Source organism: Heterocephalus glaber, unplaced genomic scaffold, assembly GCF_053883595.1.
Source record: "Heterocephalus glaber isolate CG9 unplaced genomic scaffold, H.glaber_assembly_v1.0 deba00000071, whole genome shotgun sequence".
Taxonomy (NCBI): domain Eukaryota; kingdom Metazoa; phylum Chordata; class Mammalia; order Rodentia; family Bathyergidae; genus Heterocephalus; species Heterocephalus glaber.
In genome coordinates, this window is record NW_028258137.1 from 12535437 (window position 1) to 12559503 (window position 24067).

Below are 24067 nucleotides of genomic sequence, written 5' to 3' on the forward strand. Positions count from 1 at the left end.
CAAGGGATTTCCTGCTATCAATAGCAGCCACTCATCAGGGTCCTGAATATTTCAGCTCTAAGAAGCTTTCCCAGATTTGGACCCTTTCACCTGGGCAGCAGGTGAAGAATAAGGAGAACCAGGTGTGGTGGCACATACTTGTAATCCCAGCCCTTGGGAGGCCGAGGCAGGAGGATGGCAAGTTCAAGCCCAGCCTGGGTAACTTAGTGACTTAGCAAGACCCTGTCTCAAAAAAAAAAAAAAAAAATTAGAAAGGCCTGGGGATGTAGCCCAATAGTACAGCATTTCTGACTTTGATCTCCATTTTAAAAAAAGAAAAGGAGGACCGACCAGGGATTTAGTTTAGTGATTCTGCCGCCTGCCCCTCAGGTCCAAGGACCCGAGTTCGATCCCCGGTACCAAAAAAAGAAAAGGAAAGGAGAGCTGGTGATGCACCTCAGTGCAGAAGCCCTGGGTTCAGTGGGGTGTGGGTGTGATAAGGAGGTTGGACGGACGCCTACTGTGTGCCAGACAGTGTGGCACATTAGCTCATTGAATCCTCCCAACAATCAGATTAAGGAAGTATTATTGGACTCTTAACAGATAAAGAAGACGAATCTCTGAGAGGTTGAATGGTTTTCTCACACAGTGTGCAAGCTAGGAGGATTCATCTGACTTCAGACCCTTGGATTTTATCACCAGATTCTACCCTATAAGAGCATCTGTTTTGGGCTTTGTACACCCCACAGTGGACCCACATGCAGGGAATTACATGTTTTTCTGTCTGCTGCTGACGGATTGCAGAGAGGGCTTTCTTCTTTCCTATTTTATTGGTGCTGGGGATTGAACTTTATTGCTTCTTCTTTTTTTTTTTCTTTTGAAGTGCTGGAAATAGGGCCCAGGGACTTGGGCACATGGAGCAAGTGCTCTGGCACCAAGCTCACCACAGCGCCATGGGCTTCCTTTAATAAAACCTTCTTTTCCAATCTCTGCTTCTTAGGCCGCAAGCCAGCCCTGGAGCTGTCCCTCCTCCACTCCCCGGCCTGCCCAAGGAGGTGTCGAGAAGCCCTTTGCCTCTGAGCTCTTGGGAACACTCTCTAGTTTTCTTGAGGCCCCGCCAAAGCTGCAGTGGCAGGAATCTCTGCCTCCCACTCCACTGCAGAGCTGGAGATCTGCATTGCTGAGAAAGGCAGGAGAGGGGCAGCTCCTCTGCCTCAGGCCTCTTGGGTTCACAGAAGGAGCAGGTGCAGTGGTGGGGAAGAGCCGAGGAAGGATTGTTCTGGACTCATTCATTCATTGAACAAATTGTTTCTAACCCTCTATAATGTCCTAAGCACTGTCCAGGGCCTGAGGATACAACAGAGAACAAACCCCCAAATTCTGCTTTCATGGGACAGGACATGTAAAACACCAACAAAAAATCATATTAATGGCTACAAGTTTTTTTTTTTAAACTTTTTTTTTTTGGTATTGGGGATAGAACTCAGGTCCTTGTGCTTTCGGGGCAGGCAGCAGAACCACTGGGCTAAATCCCCAGCCCTTTTAACATTTCTTTCAGTATCTACTATGGAGTCAACCATATACAAAAAAGGCATTTGATACATTTTCCAGATGGAGACAGGCGACACACAGTAGGTAAATGACTACCTAAATTCACACAACTAGAGTGGGGTCCCCCACCTCTGTTGAACACTGAACCGACCTCAGTCAGGCCTCTTAGCCCCCACCCCCCTTTTGTGTGCTGCTGCTGGAAATCAGGGTCTCATGTTAGGCAAGTAAGTCCTCTACCCAGGGCCTTGGCACTAAGCTCCAACCCAGCCCACAGAGTACTTTTTTTGCTTTGTTTTGTTTTGAACAGGGTCTCACTATGTAGTTCAGGCTGGCCTTGAACTCACTATGCAGCCTAGGCTGGTTTGAACTCAGGGCAATCCTCTTGCCTCAGCCTCCCCAGTGCTGGGATTACAGGTGTGTTCTACCACGCTTGGCCTTGGCTACTTTCTTTTCTTTTCTTTTTTGTGGCAAAGTTTATTTGAAAAAGTAGAGAAACTGGCTCTGCAGAGTGAGCTTGGGCTGAATAAAAGAGGAAAAAGCAAGAAAAATCTATACTCTGGAGGATACAGGGTGGCTATGTGAGGAAAGCCATGATAGTCCTGGCTATTTATTAAGGGGATTCAAATTGGAAAGTACATTCCTGTAAGAAAGATTCAAACGATACTGACAAAGCTCCAGCTCCCTTGCCCAACACCACCTGTGTCTGCCCCAGGGCATGTCCCCTTCTGGTCCTGTTCCTTTACATATACAGACTCTGTCTGCACACTTTTTCCAGTTCTAGAGATGAATGGATGGATGAAGAGCAGTCCTCTGCTCAGCTCCTCCTAGCGACAACCCCCACTTCACTTGAGCTATGTATCCTCAGCTCTTTTTAAATATTTACTCTGAAGCTGGGTGTGGTGGTGCGCCTGTAATCTCTGCACTCAAGGAAGCGGAGGCGGGAAGATCACTGCAAGTTTGAGGCCAGCCTGGAATACATAGTGAGACCTTATCTCAAAAAAAAATTTTTTTTAAATTTTGAGACAATGTTTTCCTAAATTCCCAAGTTGGCTTTGAACTCCTGCCTCAGCCTCCTGAGTAGCGGGGACTCCAGGCATGTGCCACTGTGACCAGCGATACATATTATTATTATTTTTTTGGTACTGGGGATCAAACTCAGGACTGCACTTGTGCCAGGCAGGTCTGGTGCCACAGAGCTACATCCATGGCCCATACATATTACTTTTAACACAAGTGGCTTCCCATACATACTGTTCTGCAATTTGTTTCTTTTTCCTTTTTCATTGCATGGACACAGTTTAGCTTCCCGGACCCTAGAGAGTGACACGTCAGGTGTTAGTGACAAACAATGATATTATTCAGAATTTTGGAAAAGCTCCACAAATTCTCTTCTCACAGCAGAGTTGGAAAGTTTCTTCCGGAAGGACCAGGACAAGCACTACACCCGACGCAGCTTTTGACACTACAGCAAGAGCTGCGATTTAAAAAAAAAATCTTTCTTGGGCCGGGGATTTAGCTCAGTGGTTCCATCCCCTGCCTCGCAAGTGCAACATCCCGAGTTTGATTCCCGGTACCAGGAAAAAAAAAAACTTTCTCAAATGTATTTTTCTCCCAAGAGAAGAGGCGGGAGAGGCTCCTCCATAAGTTTTTTTTTGCACTTTAAAAATTTTTTTAATTTCTCTTTTTTGGGGAGGGGGGACGGACGGCGTCTTGCTATGTAGTTGTTTTTTGTGGCGACCCTCCTGCCTCAGCCTCCCCCGTGCTGGGTCTACAGGCGTGCGCCATCATGCCCAGTGAATTTATAAAACCTTTTTTTTTTTTTTTCGGTACCTGGGGATCGAACTCAGGTCTAGCTCAGTTGCTAAATTTCCCAGGCTGGGCTCGAACTTTCGATTCGCTTGGTTCCAATTTCTCAGAATGCTGGGATTACAGATGTGCCACCACTCCTAGCTCAGGAAAGTTAAAACAAAAGACCAAAGGGCAATCCAACACACCCAAACCTAGAACCTCAAGTTCCAGAAAAACGGGCCTGTGTCTTTAAGACGCACCGGCGTCGCTGGGAGTTGTAGTTCAGTGATCTGCGGCGCAGCCCTCCGGCCTCGGCTCCTCTGCATGTGGAGACTCTCGCCTTCAGCGCAGCTCGGCGGTGAGCGTCCGCTCGCCCTTTCCGTGTTTCGGCTGTGACTCGGGGTCCCGACGGGTTCCGGGGACGCGAACCAGCACGGCCAGGAACGAGCTGACTACATATCCCAGGGTGACCCGCGCGGCAACGCGCGGCCGCGTTAAAGACCCCGTTCCTCCAGTGCCCCGGCCGCAGGCACGTCTGCGTCGGCGCGAGGACCCGCGGAGATCAAGGCCGGCTTCCGCCACTGTCCTGTCCCGCCCGAGGTCTGCGTTCACGCAGGACAGCAGGACAGCGTCTCCGAGAGCTCTGGCCGCGCCCACCTGCCGCCGGGTTCTTCTGCCGTCCCAATTTCCCTTGGACCAGGTCTTTCCGCGGGAGCCCCGGGGACCTGGCCGGTACTGAGGTCCTTGGGGACACCTGGGGCGCGGAGGGACCCCGCCCTGATTCATGAGACAGGTGGGGCGCTGGGTGCCATTGCTCCTCTGGTATTACCATAAGGTTACCTCTTGCCTCGGTTTACCCCAATGAGGGTTCATCATTATGCACGAATTTCAGTGGTGTCTTGTGTAATTTCCAACATGATTTTACTCCTGACCAACTTCTTTCTGTTTTCAAGGAAATCAAATTAGGGTCGTCCTTCAACCTGTCCCTCCCCACCCCCTTAAAGTGTTAAAATGTGCAAAGTCCCTGCCTGGCCCACCTCATCAAAAATGAAGGGCAACAAGGTGTGGTGGCTCAAACCTGGGATCCCAGCATTCTGGAGGCTAAGGCAGAAGGATTACTGCAAGTTCGAGGCCTTAGACTACACAATGAGACCCTCTTGCACCTCCCACACTCAATAAAAATGAGGTTTTGTTATTTTAGTCTGTTTCTGGTTTGCCTACTAGACCCTCAGCTTGTTGAAGACGTTAAAAAGTACTTCAACTTGGGCACAGCAGAAGATAAAGTATTGAAGTGGGCAGGACTTGGGGATAATTAGGGACCTGTATTGTAAGGTTTCTGTGCAAATGCCACGTATGATGGAGCAGACTCAGAGAGGTGTGTTGTTTCTCCAGTGTGGTTAAGAACACAAACATTGGAGCTGGCCACACCTGTCTGTACTCTCTCTGTGTGACTTTAGGTGAGCTGTTTGCCCCAGGCCTCCATCTCTATCTGTGGCTGGTGTGATGAGACCCAACTTGAGCTGTCGTGGGACACAGGGCTGTTGGGTGGGCTTTGTGTCTGGAAAACCCCTCTGTGAGTATTAGTTACTGGTAGCATTTTGTACTGTTAAACTGCTTTTTTGACCAATTGATCATGGAATGCCTTTAAGCTTTGCTTGATTCCCCCAGGGCTCCTTTTTTTTTTTTTTTTGAGACAAGGTCTTGCTATATCGTATGTAGTCCAAACTGGCCTTGAACTCCTGGATCTTCCTGCCTCAGCCTCCCAAGTACTGGGATTACAGACATGTGCCATCATACTTGGCTTGATTTTTCCTTCTTTAGGGGTATGTTTGACCCAGAGAATACTTCAGAACCTTTGCTCCCTCCTGCTTCAGCAGTTAAACTCTGCAGCTTCCTTGTCTTGCTGGAAAGACCTGCCATTCATGAGCTACTATGGTGTGCCACATAGTTTACATTTAATGCCGAATGATAGCCATAGGAGGTTGATGTAATTGGCCCCAGTTTTCAGATTAGGAAGCAGAGGCTCAGGTTAGGTGACTTGCCCAGAATCACACAGGAAGAAGCAGAAATGGGGAGAAGGCACTGGGAGGCGAATCACCAGCCCATATTGTCCCTGTGAGTTCAGTCCACCTCTTCTGGCTGTGATTTGTGCCCTGTATGTATGTGTCTCTTAGACTTCGCGCTGAGACTGGCTGGGCTGAGGCCTTCTGGGCCATTGTGTTCTCCTTGGGGTGTTGCTTTGCCCCTTTCTAGTGCCTTTGCTTGGGGCCAGACTTCATGATCACCATTGTCTGAATGAGACTGAGTGACCCATGTGTCCCCGTGGTGCAGTATCTACTTGCTTCTGTAAATGGAGATAATATTTACCCTCATAGAGGTATGGTGAGGGTAAAATAAAATCACAGGGTCTTTTTTTTTTTTTTTTTTGAGACAGTGTCTTCCTATGTAGTTCAGGCTGCCCTTGAACCCATGATGTAGCCCAGGCTGGTTTTGAACTCATAGAGATCCTCCTGCCTCAGGCTCCTGAGTACTGGGATTATAGGTGTGTGCCAGCATGCCCAGCTGTCACTTGGTATTTGTTTAAACCGTATCACATTACAGTAGTTAATACATATTGAGCAATTTAAGTATATGTATTCTTTTTTTTATTTAGGTATCAAACCCAGGGCCTTGTGCATGCTAGGCAAGAACACTTTCACTAAGCTACACCTGTAATGGCTCTTTGCTTTTTCTTCAGCCCTACAAAGTACTGAACAATGTAATAGGTAAAAATAGACTGGAGAAAAAGGGTTAGGTTCACACTGGGTCTGTTGCTTGCTTGCTAGCTGTGTGACCTTGGTCAAGTTACTAAATCTCTCTGTGCCTCGGTTTCATCTGTAAGGTTAAAAATGTTAATTAGATGTTAAATTATAAGTGTCCCGTTCCTTTTTTTTTTTTGGTGTTGGTGACTGAACCTAGAACCTTGCACATGCTAAGCATGCAGTCTACCACTAAGCTATACTCCCAGGCCCAAGTGAGAGATTCTTTTTTTTCTTTCTTTCTTTTTTTTTTTTTTTTTGCGACAGGGTCTCGCCCTTTAGTTCAGGCTGGCCTTGAACTTACCTCACTATATAGTCCAGGCTGACCTTGGGGTGATCCCCCGGCCTCACCTTCCTGAGGGCTATGATTACAGGCCTGTGCCACCACGCTTAGCCCAAGTGAGGGATTCTTACCATGAATATTCCTCTGTAGTTGCCCAGAGGGGGATGGCATTTGCTCTCTGTGTTAGTTCAGGTCCTGGAGAAGCAGACACCACGATGGCATTAGGTTTACAAGAGTTTATTGGGGCAGAAGAGCTGCTAGTGTCTGATCTCTGGGAGGAGGTGGCGGGGTTAACGTCTCAGTCTGCAGTGCAGTCTGAGCCAGGAGCCCTGGAGCCTGAGCCTCAGCCAGGGGAGCCTGAAGTCTTACCAGAAGTCGGAAGGTGGTAGGAGTCATCACTGGGTCCTTGCAGGAGGTGGGAAGCAGAGGCTCCCTGGAAACTAGTGGTGATTCAGACAAGCACTCAGGCACTGTCAGCCACCTTACTGGGGAGGGCAGGTGAGTACCCTGGGAAAGCCTTTGCCCTCCAAGGCCTGGCCGGGTTCTATAGGTCTGATTTCCCCTCTGGGTTCCCCTTCTGGGCTGAGCAGGGAACAGGCAATTAATTTCCCCCCTCTCCCTCCCCTTCCCCCCTCCCTTTCTTTCTTTCCTCCTCGTCATCCTTCTCTTTTTCCTCCTCTTCCTCCTTCACAGTACTAGGAATTGAATTTAGAGCGTTCACATCCCCAACCCTTTTTATATTTCCTTGTCTTTTTTTTTATTGGCATAACATGTATTGTTTATTTTTTATTTTGAACCTAAGGTCTTCACACTGTGCTACATCCTTAGGCTCCCACTTTTTTGGTTTTGTTTTGTTTTGTTTTGTTGGTACTGGGGATCGAACTCGGGATCTTGCACTTGCAAGGCAGACACCAGAACCACTGAATTAAATCCCCAGCCCAGCCCCCTACTTTTTTGAGATAGGCTCTCAATAAGTCTGCCAGGCTGAGTTTCAAACTCATGATCCTCCTGCCTCAGACTCCTAGAGTGCTGGGATTTCAGGCATGAGCCATGATGTCTGGCTGAACAGAGCAGTTTCTGTTACTGCAGAAGGCTTTCCCTGAAAGCTCGGAGGAGTATGGGAGTTGCTAGGTGCTGGTGTTGTATCGGTAGTAACCATAGGTTTGGTGGCAGCTGAGTCTGGCATAAGAAGAAACTGTCATTGGGGTTCAGGTGTTCTATTGGTCTTTGGGTGGGCCTGGGCTGACCACTGAATGCATACTCAGGGCACGTCTTGGATGTGGCATGTGCTCTGCCTTGACTGTCCTTCCACCCTGAGCTTGGGCACTAAAGGGAAGGGGTGTTGGTTGAGCAGCAGTGCAGCCCTGCCAGACACAGATGCTCCTAAGGGCTCGTCCTAGGGTGGCCTTGAAGGCCAAGGGCTCTGGCATCAGAATGGTTCCCCATCTGGTGGCACCATTGGAAGGATCTTTATCTTCACTGTCCTCATAGGTGAGAGTGCCCTGGAGGAAGATGGCTGTCTGGAGGGGAGGTTCCTGAGTGTCCCCATCCCCCTGTGCAAGCTCCCCACAGCTGCCACCTGCTCCAGGGAATCAGTCTCAGCCCAAGGAGCTCAAGAGTGTAGACTTTTTTGTCCTATCCCCCAGCTCACATCCAGTGACCGAGTGACGTAGGGCTGCTGGTACAGAAGGTGCAGTTCCTTGCTTAAACTGGGACCAACAGTTAACCCTGTTCTATACACTTCACTTCTCTCTCCCGAGAGGGCGCTGTCCCAGGAAATCACATGGACCCACCTATTAGAAAATGCATAAACCAGGCCTGTCGGCACTCACCTGTAATCCCAGCACTTGAGGCTGAGGCAGGAGGATTGCAGTGAATTCAAGGTGAGCCTGGGCTACATAGTGAGTTCAAGCCAGGCTGAACTTCATAATGAATCCCTGTTTCAAAACAAAAAAGCTGAGTGTTATGGCCCATGCCTGTAATCCCTGCACTTGGTAGACTGAGGCAGGAGGATCACCATGAATTCGAAGCCAACCTGAACTATGTAGCAAGGCTTGGTCTAAAAAAAAAAAGAAAAAAAAAGCACACACTCACCATGTGACCCAGCAACCCTTCTTACTCCCTGTGTCCACCTAGGGACATGAGGACATGAAGTCTTGTGTTTGTACACACCTGTGCCTGAATCTTTATAAAAACTGTATTCATGACAGCCAACCTGGATGGAGATGGCCCAGTTAGCCTTCAAGGGGTGAATGAAGAAACAGACTGAGGTACCCCCTTGCCGGGGAATACTTAGAAAAAGGACTGGACTGTTACTGATACGTGCAAGAACTTGGATGCATCTCAGAGGTGTCATGTTGGAAGAAAGACACTAATCTCCAAAGTTGATAATCTGTCTGACAGTTTTGAAAAGACTAGCTACGGAGCATAAATAAATGGTTTTGGGGTCAGGGATGGAGGGGGATAGGACTGAAAAGAGATAGCATGAGGGAGTTTTAAAATTCTGTCTGTCTATGTTGCAGTACTGGAATTGAACCCCAGGGCTTTGCACTGAACTACATCCCTACCCCTTTATTTTGAGACAGGGTCTTGCTAAGTCAGTATATTGCCCAGGCTGTGTTGAAGCTTGAAATCCCCCTGCCTCAGTCTCCCAGAGTGCCAGGATTACAAGTGTGAGCCACCGCGCCTGACTGTGAGAGAGTTTTTTGCGTGAAGGTGGTGGCAGATACAAGAATCTATATTTGTATTAGAATTTATAAAACTGTGTATCAGAGATATGGTAATTTAAAAATATTCACATATACCCATATGTTGGTTCCTCAGGAAACCCCATCCTTCTGGGCAGAATGGGGCAGCTGGAGGGGGTCGATTGGACAGTTATCATCCTGACTTGCCAGTATAAGGACAGTGTCCAGGCCTTTCAGAGAGGTAAGTCACTCCCCTTCCCCACTTTGTCCTTAACCTAGAACTTCCCAACCCCACTCTCTCCCAAGCCCTACAGCCCCAGGAACCTGGCACACTTTACTTGAAACCAACTCCACTTCTTCCTCTCCTTGGGACCTCATACATGGCATGTCACCTTGTTGTGCCTTAGTTTTCTCATTTATAGGATGATAGTAATAGTACTTAGCTCATGTAATTGAGTTATTTTGTGGCATGATACTGAATCAAATAAATCATAATGAACTGGGTATAGTGACACACACCTGTAATCCCAGCACTTGGGAGACTGAGGCAGGAGGATTGTCCTGAGTTCAAGGCCATCCTGGGTTACACAGTGGGTACCGGCCTGAACTATATAGTGACACTCTATGTCAAACAAACAAACCCAAAGAAAACAAATAACGACTGTTCCTAGGCTGGCCCAGGTGCTGCAGAGCAAGGGAGGGAGGCCCGGTGTGAGTGCCACACACCTTCTGTTCACAGAGCTCGAGGTGCGGCAGAAGCGGGAGCAGATCCCCACCGGGACACTCTTACTGGCTGTTGAGGACCCTGAAGTGCGTGTGGGCAGTGGAGGAGCCACCCTCAACGCGCTGCTGGTGGCTGCTGAACACCTGAGTGCCCGTGCAGGCTTCACTGTGAGTGGCCCTGCGCAGCCATAACTCAGGCCTCTGTCACTGTTGGAACCACATGATGTATTTTCCAGGATCCCCAGCTTCTCTGGCTCTAGCATCCCGGCCAGTTCAGCACTTGGCTTGTTTTTATTTATTTTTTGGTACTAGGGGTTGAACTCAGGACATTGCGCTTGCAAGGCAGGCATGGATTTGGCTTGTTTTTGAATCTGAAAGTTAGGGGTACTCATGGCTCTCATGCTATCCAGATGAGGGCAGGAGGCAGGGCCAGTAATACATGGAGTCTAAAAGATGACAAGAGCCTATAATCCCAGCACTCGGGAGGCTGAGCCAGGAGTTGCTATGGCCAGCCTGGGATATGTAGTGAGTTCAAGGCCAGCCTGAACTGCATAGTGAAACCCCATCTGAAAAAAGTGACAAGAAAATAGAAGGGAGACAAAAAGAAGGGAATAAAGGGGAGGGGGAGGGAAGTAATGAGGGCAATAGATATGATCAAAATGCATCATATATATTGAAATCCCCCAAAAATGTGAAACGAGGGGAGGGGTTGTTTAAGGCAGTGAAAATGATCAAAATAACGTCACGTGTTACATATGAATCTGCCAAAATGAAACCCACGTGCATTAATACAAAAAGATGTAGGAGAAAACAAACAAGGAAGGAAGGTAGCTGGAGCCAGCTCTCACTCTGAGGCCTTCTGTCTTTTCCTGTGAAGTTCCAAGGTCTCACTAGCCTGGACTCTCTTTCCCACCCGGCCTCTGGGTGCTGGAACTGATGCGGCTCCCCTAGGGCAGGACATGTGAGTCTGTGGCTGAGTCCCACACACCTGGCCCCTTCGCTTAGGCACCCTGCCTGCAGAGCCCCTTGACGTGGAGGGTGAGTGTGGGCGGCGCAGGCACCGGTGTGCCCTGGCAGTGGAGGTTACGCAGCAGGGATGGGACGCTGTGTGGTTGCCATGGAGCTGACACTGCTGGGTCACCCTGCAGCCTCCCTCCAAGCAGAGGGCAGGGAGGTGGCTCAGATGGAGAGCTATTGGATTGCGGTATCCAGGAGGGGCCAGGGCTGCCCTGAGCCTGCCCGTGGCCATTGGTTTTGTCTTTGCCTTTTGTCATTTCTGTACTCGAGTGGGCTTGGTTAAGTGGATCCTTCCCTGGACAAGAGGGTGCTGTCCTTCAGCTGCCATCTGCCCAAGGCTGCTGCCAATAGGGCCCTCCTGCCCCTAACAGGTGGTCACATCTGATGTCCTGCACTCTGCCTGGATCCTTATCCTGCACATGGTGAGTGGAATTCGAGGCATGGGCTATGCAGAGGTTGGAACCCTGATTCTCAGGGTCAAGTAGGACTTCAGAGGTGTTTTACCATGTGTAAAGTGTTCATCCTGCAAATCTGGAAGAGTCGGAATGTATCTAAATGTCCAAAAATTGGGAACTGGCTAAATACACACAGTATAGCCTCCTGGTGAAATTTTATCGAAAGGCCCATCTGTCTCTGTGCATTGACATGGAATGAGAAACGTCAGTGCTGTGACGTTGGTGTCACTCGACCCTTTATAGGCCTCAGGTTCCTCATCTGTACATTGAAGACAGCAACAGTTCCCTCTTTGTGTGGACATGGACGTGGATACAGACGTGCTGATCCACATAAATGCTCACAACAGGCCTGGGCCACTCTAAGTGCTCAGCGAAATGGATTTTCATTGTTAAGTGGAAATAGCAAGATGATAGAAATTTGTATGGAATGAGCTCAGTTTAATTGGAATTTTGATTGAGATAATTGTAGATCCACGTGCAAGAAATAATACAGAGAAAAATCTTTGTAGACTTTGCCCAGATATCCCCATAGGTAATATTTTGCAGAATTACGATTAAATATTCCAGCCAAGATAATGATATTGACACAGTTGCCAGTCTTCCTTCCCCAGTTTTACTTGTACTTGTGCACACCTGCCTATGTGTAAATTCTCCCACCCCTGCCTTTTTGGAATGGTCTTATTTTTGTTTAAAAAAAATTTTTTTTTTTTTTTTTGGTACTGGGGATCGAACTCTGGTCCTTGAGCTTGCACAGCAGGAGGTGAAACCATTGAGCTAAATCACTGGCCCTAAAAAATTTTTTTAAAGGAAATATGCATAAAAGGCTGAGCACAGTGGCGCTTACCTGAGATCCCAGCTACTGTGGAGGATGAGGCAGGAGCATTACAGGTTCATGGCCAGCCTGGACAACTTACCAAGACTGTGTCTCCAGATAAAAAAATATTTAAAAAGGGGTGGGGATGTAGCTCACTGAGCAAGCACAAGGCTCTGGGTTCAATCTCTAGTTAAAAAAAAAAAAAGACAGAATATAGTACCTCAAAATGAGGGCAGTAGTTAGTATCCCTTAGGGATAGTTTTTCTTTTTAGATATTTGTACTTTCTAATTTTTCACCATGATTGTGGTAATTTAGGAAATTATAAGAGACAATAACCAGATGATATTTTTTATACATCCTCTGCTTGATGCCTGCCACCCTTGCCCAGCTGATGAGGTATCCCAGTTTCTCTGTTCCCAGGGCCCCTCACCAGCCCTGTTCCCACCCAGGGCCGAGACTTTCCCTTTGATGACTGTGGCCGGGCCTTTACCTGCCTCCCTGTAGAGAACCCCCAGGCCCCTGTGGAGGCCTTGGTCTGCAACCTGGACTGCTTACTGGATGTGATGACCCACCGGGTAAGCTGAGTAGTGGCCGAGGGGGTACTGTCCCAGCCACTCAGTGGCTGTGCCTGCTCAGATGGGAGACACAAGGAAGAATGGATTTCAGGGTGTCCAGAGTCACTCAGAGTCTGGAGAAGTCAGTCTTGGTCTCCTTGAGGGGGAGATGTGGTGTCAGTTGGAGTAGGGGGATGCATCAGCATTGAGGGAGCCCTGGCACTTTGGATGAGGTGGCTGCTGGAGCCTGCAGGGCAGGCCACTAATGGCACCCTCTTTTTGCCGACATCTCCTGCAGCTGGGCCCAGGCTCCCCTCCAGGCATGTGGGTCTGCAGCACCGACATGCTGCTGTCTGTTCCTGCAAACCCTGGTGAGCCCCCGAGCGCCCGGGTCCACCTTCTCTTGCCACAGCTGGGGCTGGCTCTGTGTCTCTGGGCCTGCCTCACTGTTCTGTTCAGAAGGGAGGCCTATGATGTGGAGAATGAAGGCCAGACCAAGAGGCAGGCTTTCCCCTGCTGAACCTTAGTCTGCCTATCTGTGGAATGGACATAACAGTCCTGCCCCTTGTGCCCTACAGGGCTTGTGGAAGAACTCTGGGAGAGGAGGGGTTGTCATTCTCCCAGAGGAATGTCCCTTTGGCTTTGGCCGCCATATTTTCCCTTTAGAGGTGCCCGGATGCCCCGCTCCTGGGCTTCTGCTTCCTCCTGGCTGGGGAACTCCCTGTTTGTGTTGGAGACCCTGGGAGCCTCTTAACTGTGACACTCCTCACAGGGATCAACTGGAACGGCTTCCGGGGAGCCAGAGTGATTGCCCTTCCTGGGAGCCCAGCCTACGCACTGAATCATGGCATCTACCTCACAGACTCCCAGGTACTGCCTTGGGCCAGTGGAGCCAGCCTGCCACGGCCTTCCAGGCTCTGCTTGGGGCCACCTCTCACCTGGATCTTCCAGCACAGCTGGAGCCCGGCAACAACTCTGGTGCTCACTTACTCCGTTCCCCAAAATGCATTTCACACTGACCGCATGCTAGGCTCTGTGCTTGGGCTCTGGGGCTTTGAAGACGATGAAAGCCTGTCCTCAGCCCTCTGTGGGTAGAAGTCTCAGGCTCTGGTGTCCTCATGAGTACACTCGTACCTGCCAGACTTGCTTCCTAAGTTTTCACTTGGTGACACCTATGGCTGTGCTGCCTTCCTGGTCCTCTCTGCTCCCTTCCCTAACTCTGTTCCTCCCCTGACATAGGGCTTCGTTTTGGACATTTACTACCAAGGCACTGAAGCAGAGATACAGCGGTGTGTCGGACCTGATGGGCAGGTGCCACTGGTATGGCTGCTGGGTTGGGGACTTTTGGGCACCTTTTGGGGTAGAAGAGAGAGAGTCTGGTCTCCTTCTTGGGGGAAGAGCTCTATTCCTTCTAGAAGATTCCAGGGCAGGCTAGAACCAGAATCTGAAGAAGTTTCTGGAATTCGCATTCAGTTGAGCAGCTGGAGCCAGAATCTGAGGAAGGGGTAGCTTTGGAGTTCAGGGTCTTGCTCTGAATTAGAAAGCTTTGAGTCAGGGAGTGCAGTTGGGAAGAGGCAGAGACCCAGACTCATGCTTCCAGAATGAAGGAATTGGGGGAACAGTCTTGGACTTGCTCAGGGGAGATGGAAAACTGGGTTTTAGAGGAGGCTTGAGAATCAAAGGCAGTCCTAGAAGGTGCCTGGGTGGGAGCTGCCCCAGGTAAACCTGGGGGCCAGGTGCTGGGTTGCTCAGAAGACCGTGGTCCCTGGTTAGCATAGCACCTGGCCTTGTGTGACCCATCTGCATGTGCCCTTCCTGGTTATGGTGAGCCTGGCCCCAGGTTTTCCAGCTGACCCTTGCTATGGGTCTCTCCAGGTCTCCGGGGTTGTCTTCTTCTCTGTGGAGACTGCCGAGCACCTCCTGGCCACCCATGTGAGCCCACCTCTGGATGCCTGCACCTATATGGGCCTGGACTCTGGAGCCCGGCCTGTCCAGGTGATGGGGGAGGGCAGCTGAGGGCCCCTGGGTGAGGGTGAGGTGCTGTGTGACCTCAGGCCAGCTCCTTCTCTGGGTCAGCATCTCTGCAGATGGGACTGTCCCAGCTCAGCCTTCGGATTGTGCAGTCATGCTCCAACAGTAGCTATGCTCCTTACCATCACTCCAGCTGTCTCTGTTTTTCGACATCCTGCTCTGCATGGCGCGGAACACAAGCAGAGAGGTCTTCCTGGCTGGGCGGCCCCCAGAGATGGGGCAAGGTGACATGGATGTAGCAGGTTATTTGCAGGGTGCCCGGGCCCAGTTGTGGAGGGAGCTTCGAGATCAGCCGCTCACCATGGGTGTGTACCTCTCTGTCGCCTCTCTGGGCTGGGAAGACCTTGGGCATGAGGACCCCCAGAATGAGGCTGCCCCTGCATGTGGGCCTAAGAAGCTGCTCATGGACTGGATAATGACCCTCTCAGAGCCCTTCCACTGAGACATCTCCCTTCCTGTCTCTTTTCTGGGCTCCAGTTGTAGTCTGTCCACTTGAGGGGCTTTAAGCAGCTTGTGGCATCTCTGGACCTCAGCTTCCACTTTGGCCTAGCAGGCTCATCACCATGCCTTCCCTCCTAGTGTCTGAGGAGGATGTATCCACTGGCAGGAGGCCCAACCTGGCACCACAGCTGCAGCAGGGATGAGGTTAGGGTTGGTACTTGTGTCTTTACAGCGTATGTCCCTGACGGCAGCTACAGCTACATGACCTCCTCAGCCAGTGAGTTCCTGCACAACTTCACGCTGCCAGGGGTCCCCAGGGTGCAGATCATCCACTCCCAGGTGGAGGTGAGACTTGCCTTCTCCTCAGAAGTGCCTGCTGGGTGCCTGGGGTCAGGTGGTCTGTGAGCTCCTGGGAAGGGAGTAGCCCATGCTGAGAACACCTTACCTGTGAGTCTCCATTTCATGCATGAGACACTGGAGGCTGATAGAGGCTAAGTGCCAAGAGCACAGAGGCAGTGGTTGGCCAAGTCAGGGTTTTATCTCAAGGGGTGCATGTGGGAGAAGCTGAGTACCTCTCTCCTCGGGGACACAGGCACATGTAAAGTGACAGGCCTGGGTTGGTGCCATGATGCTGAGGAAGGGGACAGGTGGATCAGAGGTGGCCCTAGGGTGGTGGGGTGGGAGTAGCTGGGGAGGTGTGATGGGAAGAGGCCTCAGGCTGGGCCAGGAAGGGACCTGGCCAGCTGGAGGGTCGAGAAAACAGTGGGCCTAGCTGCCCCACAGCTGTGGGAAAATTGAGGCGGCCCCTGGTCTTCGGCCCTCATGATCTTCCTCCTTGGCTTCATAGGAGCAGCAGCTCCTGGAGACTGGGAGCTCTGTGGTCGGTTGCCTGCTGGAGGGTGCCGTCCACCTGGGGCCAGGGAGTGTCATACAACACTGCCACCTGCAGGTGAGGGCTGAGGGCACAGGCAGAGGGAGGGATGGCGAAGGGTCCAGGGTTCTGCATTTGTTGGGGGCCCATGTGCTGCCTGCCCAGGATGCCTGTTCTCTTCCTTGCAGGGCCCCATTCATATCGGCTCTGGCTGCTTCGTGAGTAACCTAGACACAGCTCAGTCTGAGGCGCTGCGTGGCCTGGAGCTGCAAGATCTTGTCCTGCAGGGACACCATGTGCAGCTGCCTGGCTCTCTGGGCCGTGCCTTCACCCTCGTTGGTCGTCTGGACACCTGGGAAGTAGGTGCCTGCCTTACGTGCTCTCACCCCCATCTTCAGGCTTTGGGGAACCCCCAGAATCTGATCCTTATCCCACTGCAGGGCCGTCTGAACACCAGCCTGAGGGACAGGGTGTGGGAAGGTGTGGCTGGGAGTCTCAGCAGGCTCTCCTAGGTGGGCTAAGTGGGATTTTTTTTTTTTTTTTGGTACCGGAGATCAAACTCGGGTCCTTGGGCTTTCGAGACAGGCGGTGTAACCACTGAGCTAAATCCCCAGCCCTAAGTGGGATTTTTATCCCCATCTTACAGGCTGGAGACTCAGGTTGGAAGGGGAGGTGACCCAACTTGGGTTCCAGAGCCAGTTATGGAGGATCAAGTCTAGGATCCTGAATTCTGTCCAAGTTCCAGGCAGCTGGGGAAGAGCACTGAGGTTGTTTCAGAACATGTGTCTCAGTCCCCACCCGAGCAGTTCTCGGTCCTCTGGCCTAGTGTCCCTAATGCCTTCCCTTTAAGGGCCCCAGACCGGTAATGGCTTTTCCTCTTCCCCCTAGAGACAGGGGGCAGGCACATATCTCAACATGTCCTGGAGTGAATTCTTCAAGAAGACTGGCATCCGGTAAGGTAGATGCCCTGGAGGGTCTCTGTGGGCCTGGGCAGCCAGCGTGGCTGCTTCTTTGAGGCTTGTCTCATCCCCTGCCCCAGAGTAGCCCTGACTTGTGTCATCCCACTGATCCTGGGAAGTTTGGGGCAGCTAGGGTCTCTTCCCCCTGGGCAGTTCCAAATGCCTGGCGGTTCTCAGACCTCGGACTTCTGTTCAGTGGCCTGGGAAAGGTGTCAAGGCAGTGTGGCTTCTCCTGGAATTGCCCACTTGTGCTGCCCCTGGAGGAGTTTGTGCTGTCCGTGAATAGACAGGCAGGTCAAGTCTTGGGGAGGAGGCAGGAGCTGTGGTTTCCTTCTCACCAATGTACCTCTCCCCACCTCAGAGACTGGGACCTGTGGGACCCAGACACGTCCCCCACAGAGCGTCACCTTCTCAACGCCCGCCTCTTTCCTGTGCTCCACCCGTCGAGGGCCCCAGGGCCCCAGGACATGCTGTGGATGCTGGACCCCCGGGAGGATGGAGGCAGGGCTTTGCGGGCCTGGCGAGCCTCCTGGCGCCTATCCTGGGAGCAGCTGCAGCCCCACCTGGACCGGGCTGCCACACTGGCCTCCCGCCGGGGCCTGTTCTTCCTGCAGGCCGTGCAGAAGGCGAGGCATGTGTTGGAAACCCGGCAGGACCTTAGCCTGCGCCCCTTGATCTGGGCTGCTGTCCACGAGGGCTGTCCTGGGCCCCTGCTGGCCATGCTGGACCAGGGTGAGTGTGCTGGGTGTTGATACTGGGGGTCAGGCCAGGGTCACCTTTTTTCTGGACCTCTGGACCGTCAACTGAGGCATCTGGGGAGCCAAGCAACTCTATAGCAGTGGAGAGATTGAGTTTACTTTAGGCTTCATCTCCCTCAGTGAGGAGCTGGGCCTCTGGGTGGTCAGTGTTGGGAGTACTTCATATTCTGTGCTGGGGGTCCAGGACATGGGTGCTGAGCTCCCCAAAGCTCTGAGGGATGTGGGTAACTCTACCTGGGGTCCCAGACACATTGCCTGGAGGCTCAGAGCCCCAACCTTGGAGATAGCACCTACCTCATTAATGGTCCCTGAGAATAATGGCACTGGAACGTCATCTCTGTTTAAGTCCCTCACCCACACCTTTTTTTGTTTGTTTGTTTGTTTTGGTATGGGGGATCGAACTTGGGTCCTTGAGCTTGTGCAGCAGGCAGTGGAACCACTGAGCTAAATCCCCGGCCATACCCACAGCCTTAAGGCTAGTTGGTGGAGACACAGAGACTAGAACCTAAGTGGTTTGATGTCTGAGTTCTTAATTTGTATGGGTGCTCTGGGTGGGGGTGAAGGGGTACATCTGGGCTCGGCTGGCAGGGTGACAAAACCCTGGTGGGCAGGGAGTGGGGTATTCACAGGCAGGACACATCTTGAGCAAAACCTGGGAGGGTGAGGGGTGTGGAGTACCTGTCGAGTAGCCTTTCTGGCCAGGGGTGTTGGAGGCCAGCCCCCTCCCCTGCACTTCTAACTTCTGGTCCTTCAGTTGCAGCGGGGGCCAGAGACCCTGGTGTGGCAGCTCGGGCTCTGGCCTGTGTGGCAGACGTACTGGGCTGCATGGCAGAGGGCCAGGGAGGCTTACGGAGCGGGCCAGCTGCCAACCCTGAGTGGGTGCGGCCCTTCTCATTCCTGGAGTGTGGAGACCTAGCAGGGGGCGTGAAGGCACTTGCCCAGGAGAGGGACAAGTGGCTGAGCAGGTGGGTGTTTTGAGAAGCCCCTGGCCCTCTAAGGAGGTAGCTCATGATGGTGGAATTTCAGAGAGAGGTGGGGCACCCTCGGATACTCAGAACAGTCAGATCCCTCAAACCAGGTTATCTTTCCCCAGCTTGGGGCTCCATGTAGTTATCTCCCTTCCCTCCTGGCAGGCCAGCCTTGCTGGTGCGAGCTGCTCGCCACTATGAGGGAGCTGGGCAGATCCTGATCCGCCAGGCTGTGATGACAGCCCAGCACTTTGTTTCCACGGAGCCGGTACAGTTTCCGGCACCTGGGCAGTGGGTGGTGGCCGAGTGTCCAGCCCGTGTGGATTTCTCTGGTGAGCCCCTTGTGGGAATGGGGATGAGGGTAACTGCCCCAGGGCCACTCTGGCAGACTGACCAGCTTGCCATACTGCCTCAGGGGGCTGGAGTGACACACCACCTCTTGCCTATGAGCTTGGTGGGGCAGTGCTGGGCCTGGCTGTGCGAGTGGATGGCCGCCGGCCCATCGGGGCCAGGGCACGCTGTATCCTGGAGCCTGAGCTGTGGCTGGCGGTGGGGTCTCGGCAGGATGAGAAGGCCCTGAAGATAGTGTGCCGGAGTCTGGAGGACCTGCAGGATTACTGCCAGCCCCATGCATCAGGTCAGGGCACCCCAGCACAGCTGCAGGTGGGGTGGCATACTCAGCCAGCTGGGAGTGTGCAGAACCTGGAGGTCCCTCTGTGGGGATTGCAGGCCACTGGGGCCTGGCCTGAGGGCTAGCCAGTGTGGTTGGGGAGTCCTGAAGGAGAGGAAAGGGCTGGAAGTCATCCTGCCTGGCCACATCCAGGCACAGGCAAAAGAGATGACACATTCGCCCATGTTAGGGAGCCCATGGGCCCTTTTGTGGCTTGAGGATGGGGATGGCGCTGCCACTAGGCTTTTGTCCCACCAGATGTGCCCCATTCTGGGCTGGGAAGTTGCAGGGGGAAGTGGGCTGTTGGATTGGTGTCTGAGGAGAACAAATTCCTTGCTTTGTGCCCTTCCCTCTGCAGGGGCCCTGCTGAAGGCGGCCTTTATCTGTTCGGGGATTGTAGACGTCCGTTCTGAGCTCCCGCTGCGCCAACAGCTGCTGCAGACCTTTGGGGGTGGCTTTGAGCTGCACACGTGGTCTGAGCTCCCCCATGGCTCCGGTCTTGGTGAGTGGGTCACAGCTCTCCAGCCTTACTTGTGATCCCCCTCCCTGGCCTGTGCAAGGAGAGTGGGATGGGACTGAGCTGGCAGTGAGGCAGTTCATGCCCGACCTTTCCTTTGCACCCTGCAGGGACTAGCAGCATCCTGGCTGGTGCTGCCCTGGCTGCTGTGCAGCGGGCTGCAGGCTGGGCTATGAGCACAGAGGCCCTGATCCATGCAGTGCTGCACCTGGAACAGGTGCTCACCACAGGTATGTGATGGCTCAGGGCAGAGGGAGGTCTCTGATACCTTCCCAAGCATCTTGGGGGGCTCCTCTCTATTGGCGTGGGATGTTCCAGTAGCCTCATAGCTGCTGCTCCTTAAAGTTTGGGGATTACAGGTGTGTACCACTACACCCAGTGCAAGTGCTAGTCTTTGTGACTCTGCCTCTATCCAGGCTGTCCTTCAGGCCCTGCGGGCCAGAGCTGGGTTTGGAGTAGAGGATGGACCCTCGGCCTGTCCTGGCAACTTGCCTCTCCCTTGGGCAGTGATCATCTGTACCCACACTGCTCCCCGGCCATAGCCATATGGTGGGACAGCAAGGGCCCAGCCAAGGCTATGATCTAACAGGATGTTCCTGGTGCCAGGCTTCTCTCCTTCTGGCCGTGATGGCACCTTGGAATCTGTGCACAGTACGGAGTGGCCAGAGATTTGACTGCCTCCAGATCCTAGGGTTCTGTTCAGCCAGGCCTCCTCTCAGCAGGATCCTGGAAAGAAGTTGCCAGAGACATGCAGATGCCTGATTATGGTGTCTTCTCCCAGCCCTGTGTGGCCCACCCACTCCTTTCATTCTTATGATTCACATCCCATAATCAGTCACTAGGGAAAGGGTTCCATGGTTCCATTTCCTTTTGAGGAAGTTTTGGTTTGAGTTCTTCATTTGGTCAATTGATATCTATTTATTGAGGACCCACTGTTGAGTCTTGGGGATAAAATGAGCAAAAACAAGGTCCTTGCCCTGAACAGTCATGAGGTAGAAGGGAGATGCGTATTAATAACCACTCAAGAGAATGTATCTTGCCAGACTGTGCTAAGTGCCCTGAGGAGAGGGGCACACTTAGGAGTTCGACATTTCCAGTTCTGTCCTACTACTGTGTTCTGGCTGTTAAAAGTCTCAGCTGCAGGCCTGGGGATTTAGCTCAGTGGTTTCGCCACCTGCTGTGCAGGCGCAAGGACCGGAGTTCGAGTCCCGGTACCAAAAAAAAAAAGTCTCAGCTGCACCCTGCAATTTGTATTCTGTACTTGCAAGTGCTCCCTCAAATATTGAGGGCTTGGGCCGGGGGTTTAGCTCAGTGGTTCTGCCACCTGCCTCGAAAGTGCAAGCTCCCGAGTTTGATCCCAGGTACCAAAAAAAAAAAAATTGAGGGCCTAGCTACAGTGGTACATACATCTGTGTCCCAGCACTGAGAGAGGCTGAGGCAGGAAGATCACAAGTTTGAGTCCTGCCTGGGTGATTTAGTGAGATCCTGTCTGAAAGGACTGGAGATGGAGCTCAGTAGTAGAGTGCCTCTAGGTTCAATTCCCAGTCCCCCCCCCCCACACACATTGAGAGCCTGTCCCAGAAGTAGTTCTTGTTTTGTCTGCCTGTCTCCCTTTCATTCTTTGAATGCCTTGCATATGCTAGGCAAGTGCTTTATCACTGAGTTACATCCCTAGCCCTTTTAATAATTTTTTGAGATAGGGTCTGAGTTGCCCAGGCTAGCCTTGAACTTGTGATCCTCCTGCCTCATCCTCTTGAGTGTCTAAGATTACAGGCCTGCCCCACTTCACCTAGCTTTGTCATTTTTACATAGCTGCAAGGGGAAGATACCATATTTTTCATTACTAAAGCAAAATGTATATAACTCTTTCAAGTTAAATAAGAGAAAAATGAGAGGTACTGAAAAGCCTATTTCTAACGTACACACTGAGAGGACAAAATACAGGGGGATCACTAGGTCACAGGGAAGTCGTGTTCCCTTTCCTCTCTGGCTCAACTCCCTTGAGGGGAGAGGTTAATGTACAACCCTTGGATGTGGTTTGTCCCAGTTCCATTGACATATTAGGTCTTTGTTGAAAGGCAAGCCTTGTGAGTTCCAAGCTTTGCTCTGGAATGCAGCCCCCTCCCTTGCTGGAGGTGGCTTGTTCCTGCCCTGAGCCACACAGCTCACCTGTCCCAGCTGGTCCCAAGTATGGAGGGCCAGGAGCCTGGGCTGAGCCAAATAGGCTTCAACAGTGACAGGGCCCTGGGGTTGCAGGAGGTGGCTGGCAGGACCAGGTGGGTGGCCTGATGCCTGGCATCAAGGTGGGGCGCTCCCGGGCCCAGCTTCCACTGAAGGTGGAGGTGGAAGAGATCACTGTGCCTGAAGGCTTTGTCCAGAAGCTCAATGAGCACCTGCTCCTGGTGTACACTGGCAAGACCCGTCTGGCACGGAATTTGCTGCAGGTAAGCGTAGCCCAGGGTGAGGGAGGCAGATGGCTCAGCTGGGCTGGGACTCTCATGGCACCCCCTTGTGCCTCTACAGGATGTGCTAAGGAGCTGGTATGCCCGGCTGCCTGTCGTGGTGCACAGTGCTCATAGCCTGGTGCGGCAGACTGAGGAGTGCACTGAAGCCTTCCGCCAAGGTGAGGTGCTCTTTGGTGGGAGGTCAGTGCGTCAGGAGCAAGTGCTTCGTCACTTATGGATCCCAGAGGCAAGGGGCCTTGGCAAGGCTCAGCACTGCCATCTGATATTAGGTCCGGGGAACAGAAGTCTCCTTTTCTAATCCTGGCATTCACATACACAGAAGCTGAATCTAAGGACCAAACCTGCTTCATGGGAAGGGTCCTCCAGCCCCACCTGCCAGGAGGCAGATGGGGAAGAGGCTTGGCACTGAGAGCAGGGAATTCAGAGAACGGCTCCATGTGTGTGCTACATGGGTACCATGTTGGTTTGTGCACTTTAGTCTGCAGCCCTATGCAGGAGGCTTTACTGCTCCTGTTTCCAGCCAGCTCTGAAGCTGGGGTACCCCGGACACCTGCACTTCATTCACTCCATAAAGGAGCATTGAGTGCCTAGACCTGGGGAACACACCTCCTGACTCTGGCCCGCCCACAGGAAGCCTGCCTCTCCTGGGCCTGTACCTGACCTCGTACTGGGAGCAGAAGAAGCTCATGGCTCCAGGTTGTGAGCCCCTGGCTGTGCGGCGGATGATGGATGTCCTGGCTCCCTATGTGCATGGCCAGAGCCTGGCAGGAGCAGGTGGCGGGGGCTTTCTCTATCTGTTGACTAAGGAACCACGGCAAAAGGAAGTTGTGGAGGCTGTGCTGGCCAAGACTGAGGTACAGGATGGTGTTGGGGTTGGTAGTTGGTAGGGAAAGAGACCTCACTGTGGCCTGCCAGCTCACCAGGGGCTGTATATGCAAGACTCCTGGCCATCTCTTGAGCCTCCAGAAGGCCAGAGAGTTTCCCAGAGGCCTCTAACCACCTTCTCTTCTCTCCAGGGCCTTGGCAACTACAGCATCCATCTGGTGGAAGTGGACATTCAGGGCCTGAGCCTGCGGCTGGTGGGGAGTGAGAGCTCCACCTGATGCCCAGCGCCATGGGGCCGGGCCCTCTGAGTAGGCAACACCAGGTCTACAGCTACCATGCCTTTTGTTCCCTTGTGGGAGCTCTCAGCCTGAACTCCCCACTCATCTCTTTGAATCTGCCCCACAGAAAGCAAGACTTAGGCAAGGGAGGCAGTTTGGGGACAGGACTGTACCTCCTGGTGACAACGGCTGAGGCTTGGCCTTTGTTACATCTGGACTAGGACTCAAAGCTCATTGTCCCCCGTGTCCTTTACACATTGTGTGGCCCAGTACAGCCTTGGCCTTCTCTGTCCACCAGGGTCCTGGGAGGAGGGGATGACAACCAGGCATAGCAGATGTCTGGGGTCCCTTGGTAAGGCTACCCTAGAGGGCCTTTGAAGCATTTCCTGTGGCCTGGTTAAGGTTGTAGACTATGTTCAAGACTCCACCGCCCTCCTGGAGAAGTGGGGTGAGGTCTGTGGCACTGAGCAGGTGTGGTCCTACAAGTCCCTGCCAACCCAGGCCTTAGCAACAATACAGACAGTGCCAAGTGAGCAGTGCTTGTGGGCAAAGGGCTCTCAAGACTGACATTCTTGGAATAAATTCACTTTGCTCTGCAAGGTTGTCCTCAGAAAGCTTTCTTGTTTTTGCTAGG

The 24067-nt window shown here is 52.3% G+C and overlaps 1 protein-coding gene across 2 annotated transcripts; it reads left to right on the forward strand.

The window, feature by feature from the left end:
- The first annotated feature begins 3630 nt into the window (after positions 1–3630).
- Fcsk (fucose kinase) lies at positions 3631–24032 on the forward strand. 2 transcript variants are annotated; one of them, XM_004842879.3, is made up of 24 exons: positions 3631–4111; positions 9223–9327; positions 9826–9977; positions 11198–11248; positions 12546–12671; positions 12949–13021; positions 13423–13520; positions 13890–13970; positions 14526–14645; positions 14815–14986; positions 15355–15467; positions 15970–16071; positions 16182–16352; positions 16882–16946; positions 17314–17684; positions 18465–18675; positions 18844–19010; positions 19094–19315; positions 19707–19850; positions 19976–20095; positions 22122–22309; positions 22389–22488; positions 22961–23184; positions 23347–24032. In XM_004842879.3, exons 2-24 carry the CDS (start codon positions 9246–9248, stop codon positions 23431–23433), a joined length of 3240 nt encoding a protein of 1079 aa, XP_004842936.1. In that variant the 5' UTR covers positions 3631–4111; positions 9223–9245; the 3' UTR covers positions 23434–24032. The 2 variants fall into 2 exon arrangements, with proteins under 2 accessions (XP_004842936.1, XP_004842937.1); XM_004842880.3 differs by lacking the exon at positions 11198–11248.
- The last annotated feature ends 35 nt before the right edge of the window (positions 24033–24067 follow it).

Coding starts and splice junctions, on each gene's coding strand:
- Fcsk (XM_004842879.3), top strand. CDS start 9,246: ATGGGGCAGCTGGAGGGGGTCGATTGGACAGTTATCATCCTGACTTGC. Junction 11,249..12,545: donor GGATCCTTATCCTGCACATG/GTGAGTGGAATT, acceptor GTTCCCACCCAG/GGCCGAGACTTTCCCTTTGA. Junction 16,947..17,313: donor TTCAAGAAGACTGGCATCCG/GTAAGGTAGATG, acceptor TCCCCACCTCAG/AGACTGGGACCTGTGGGACC.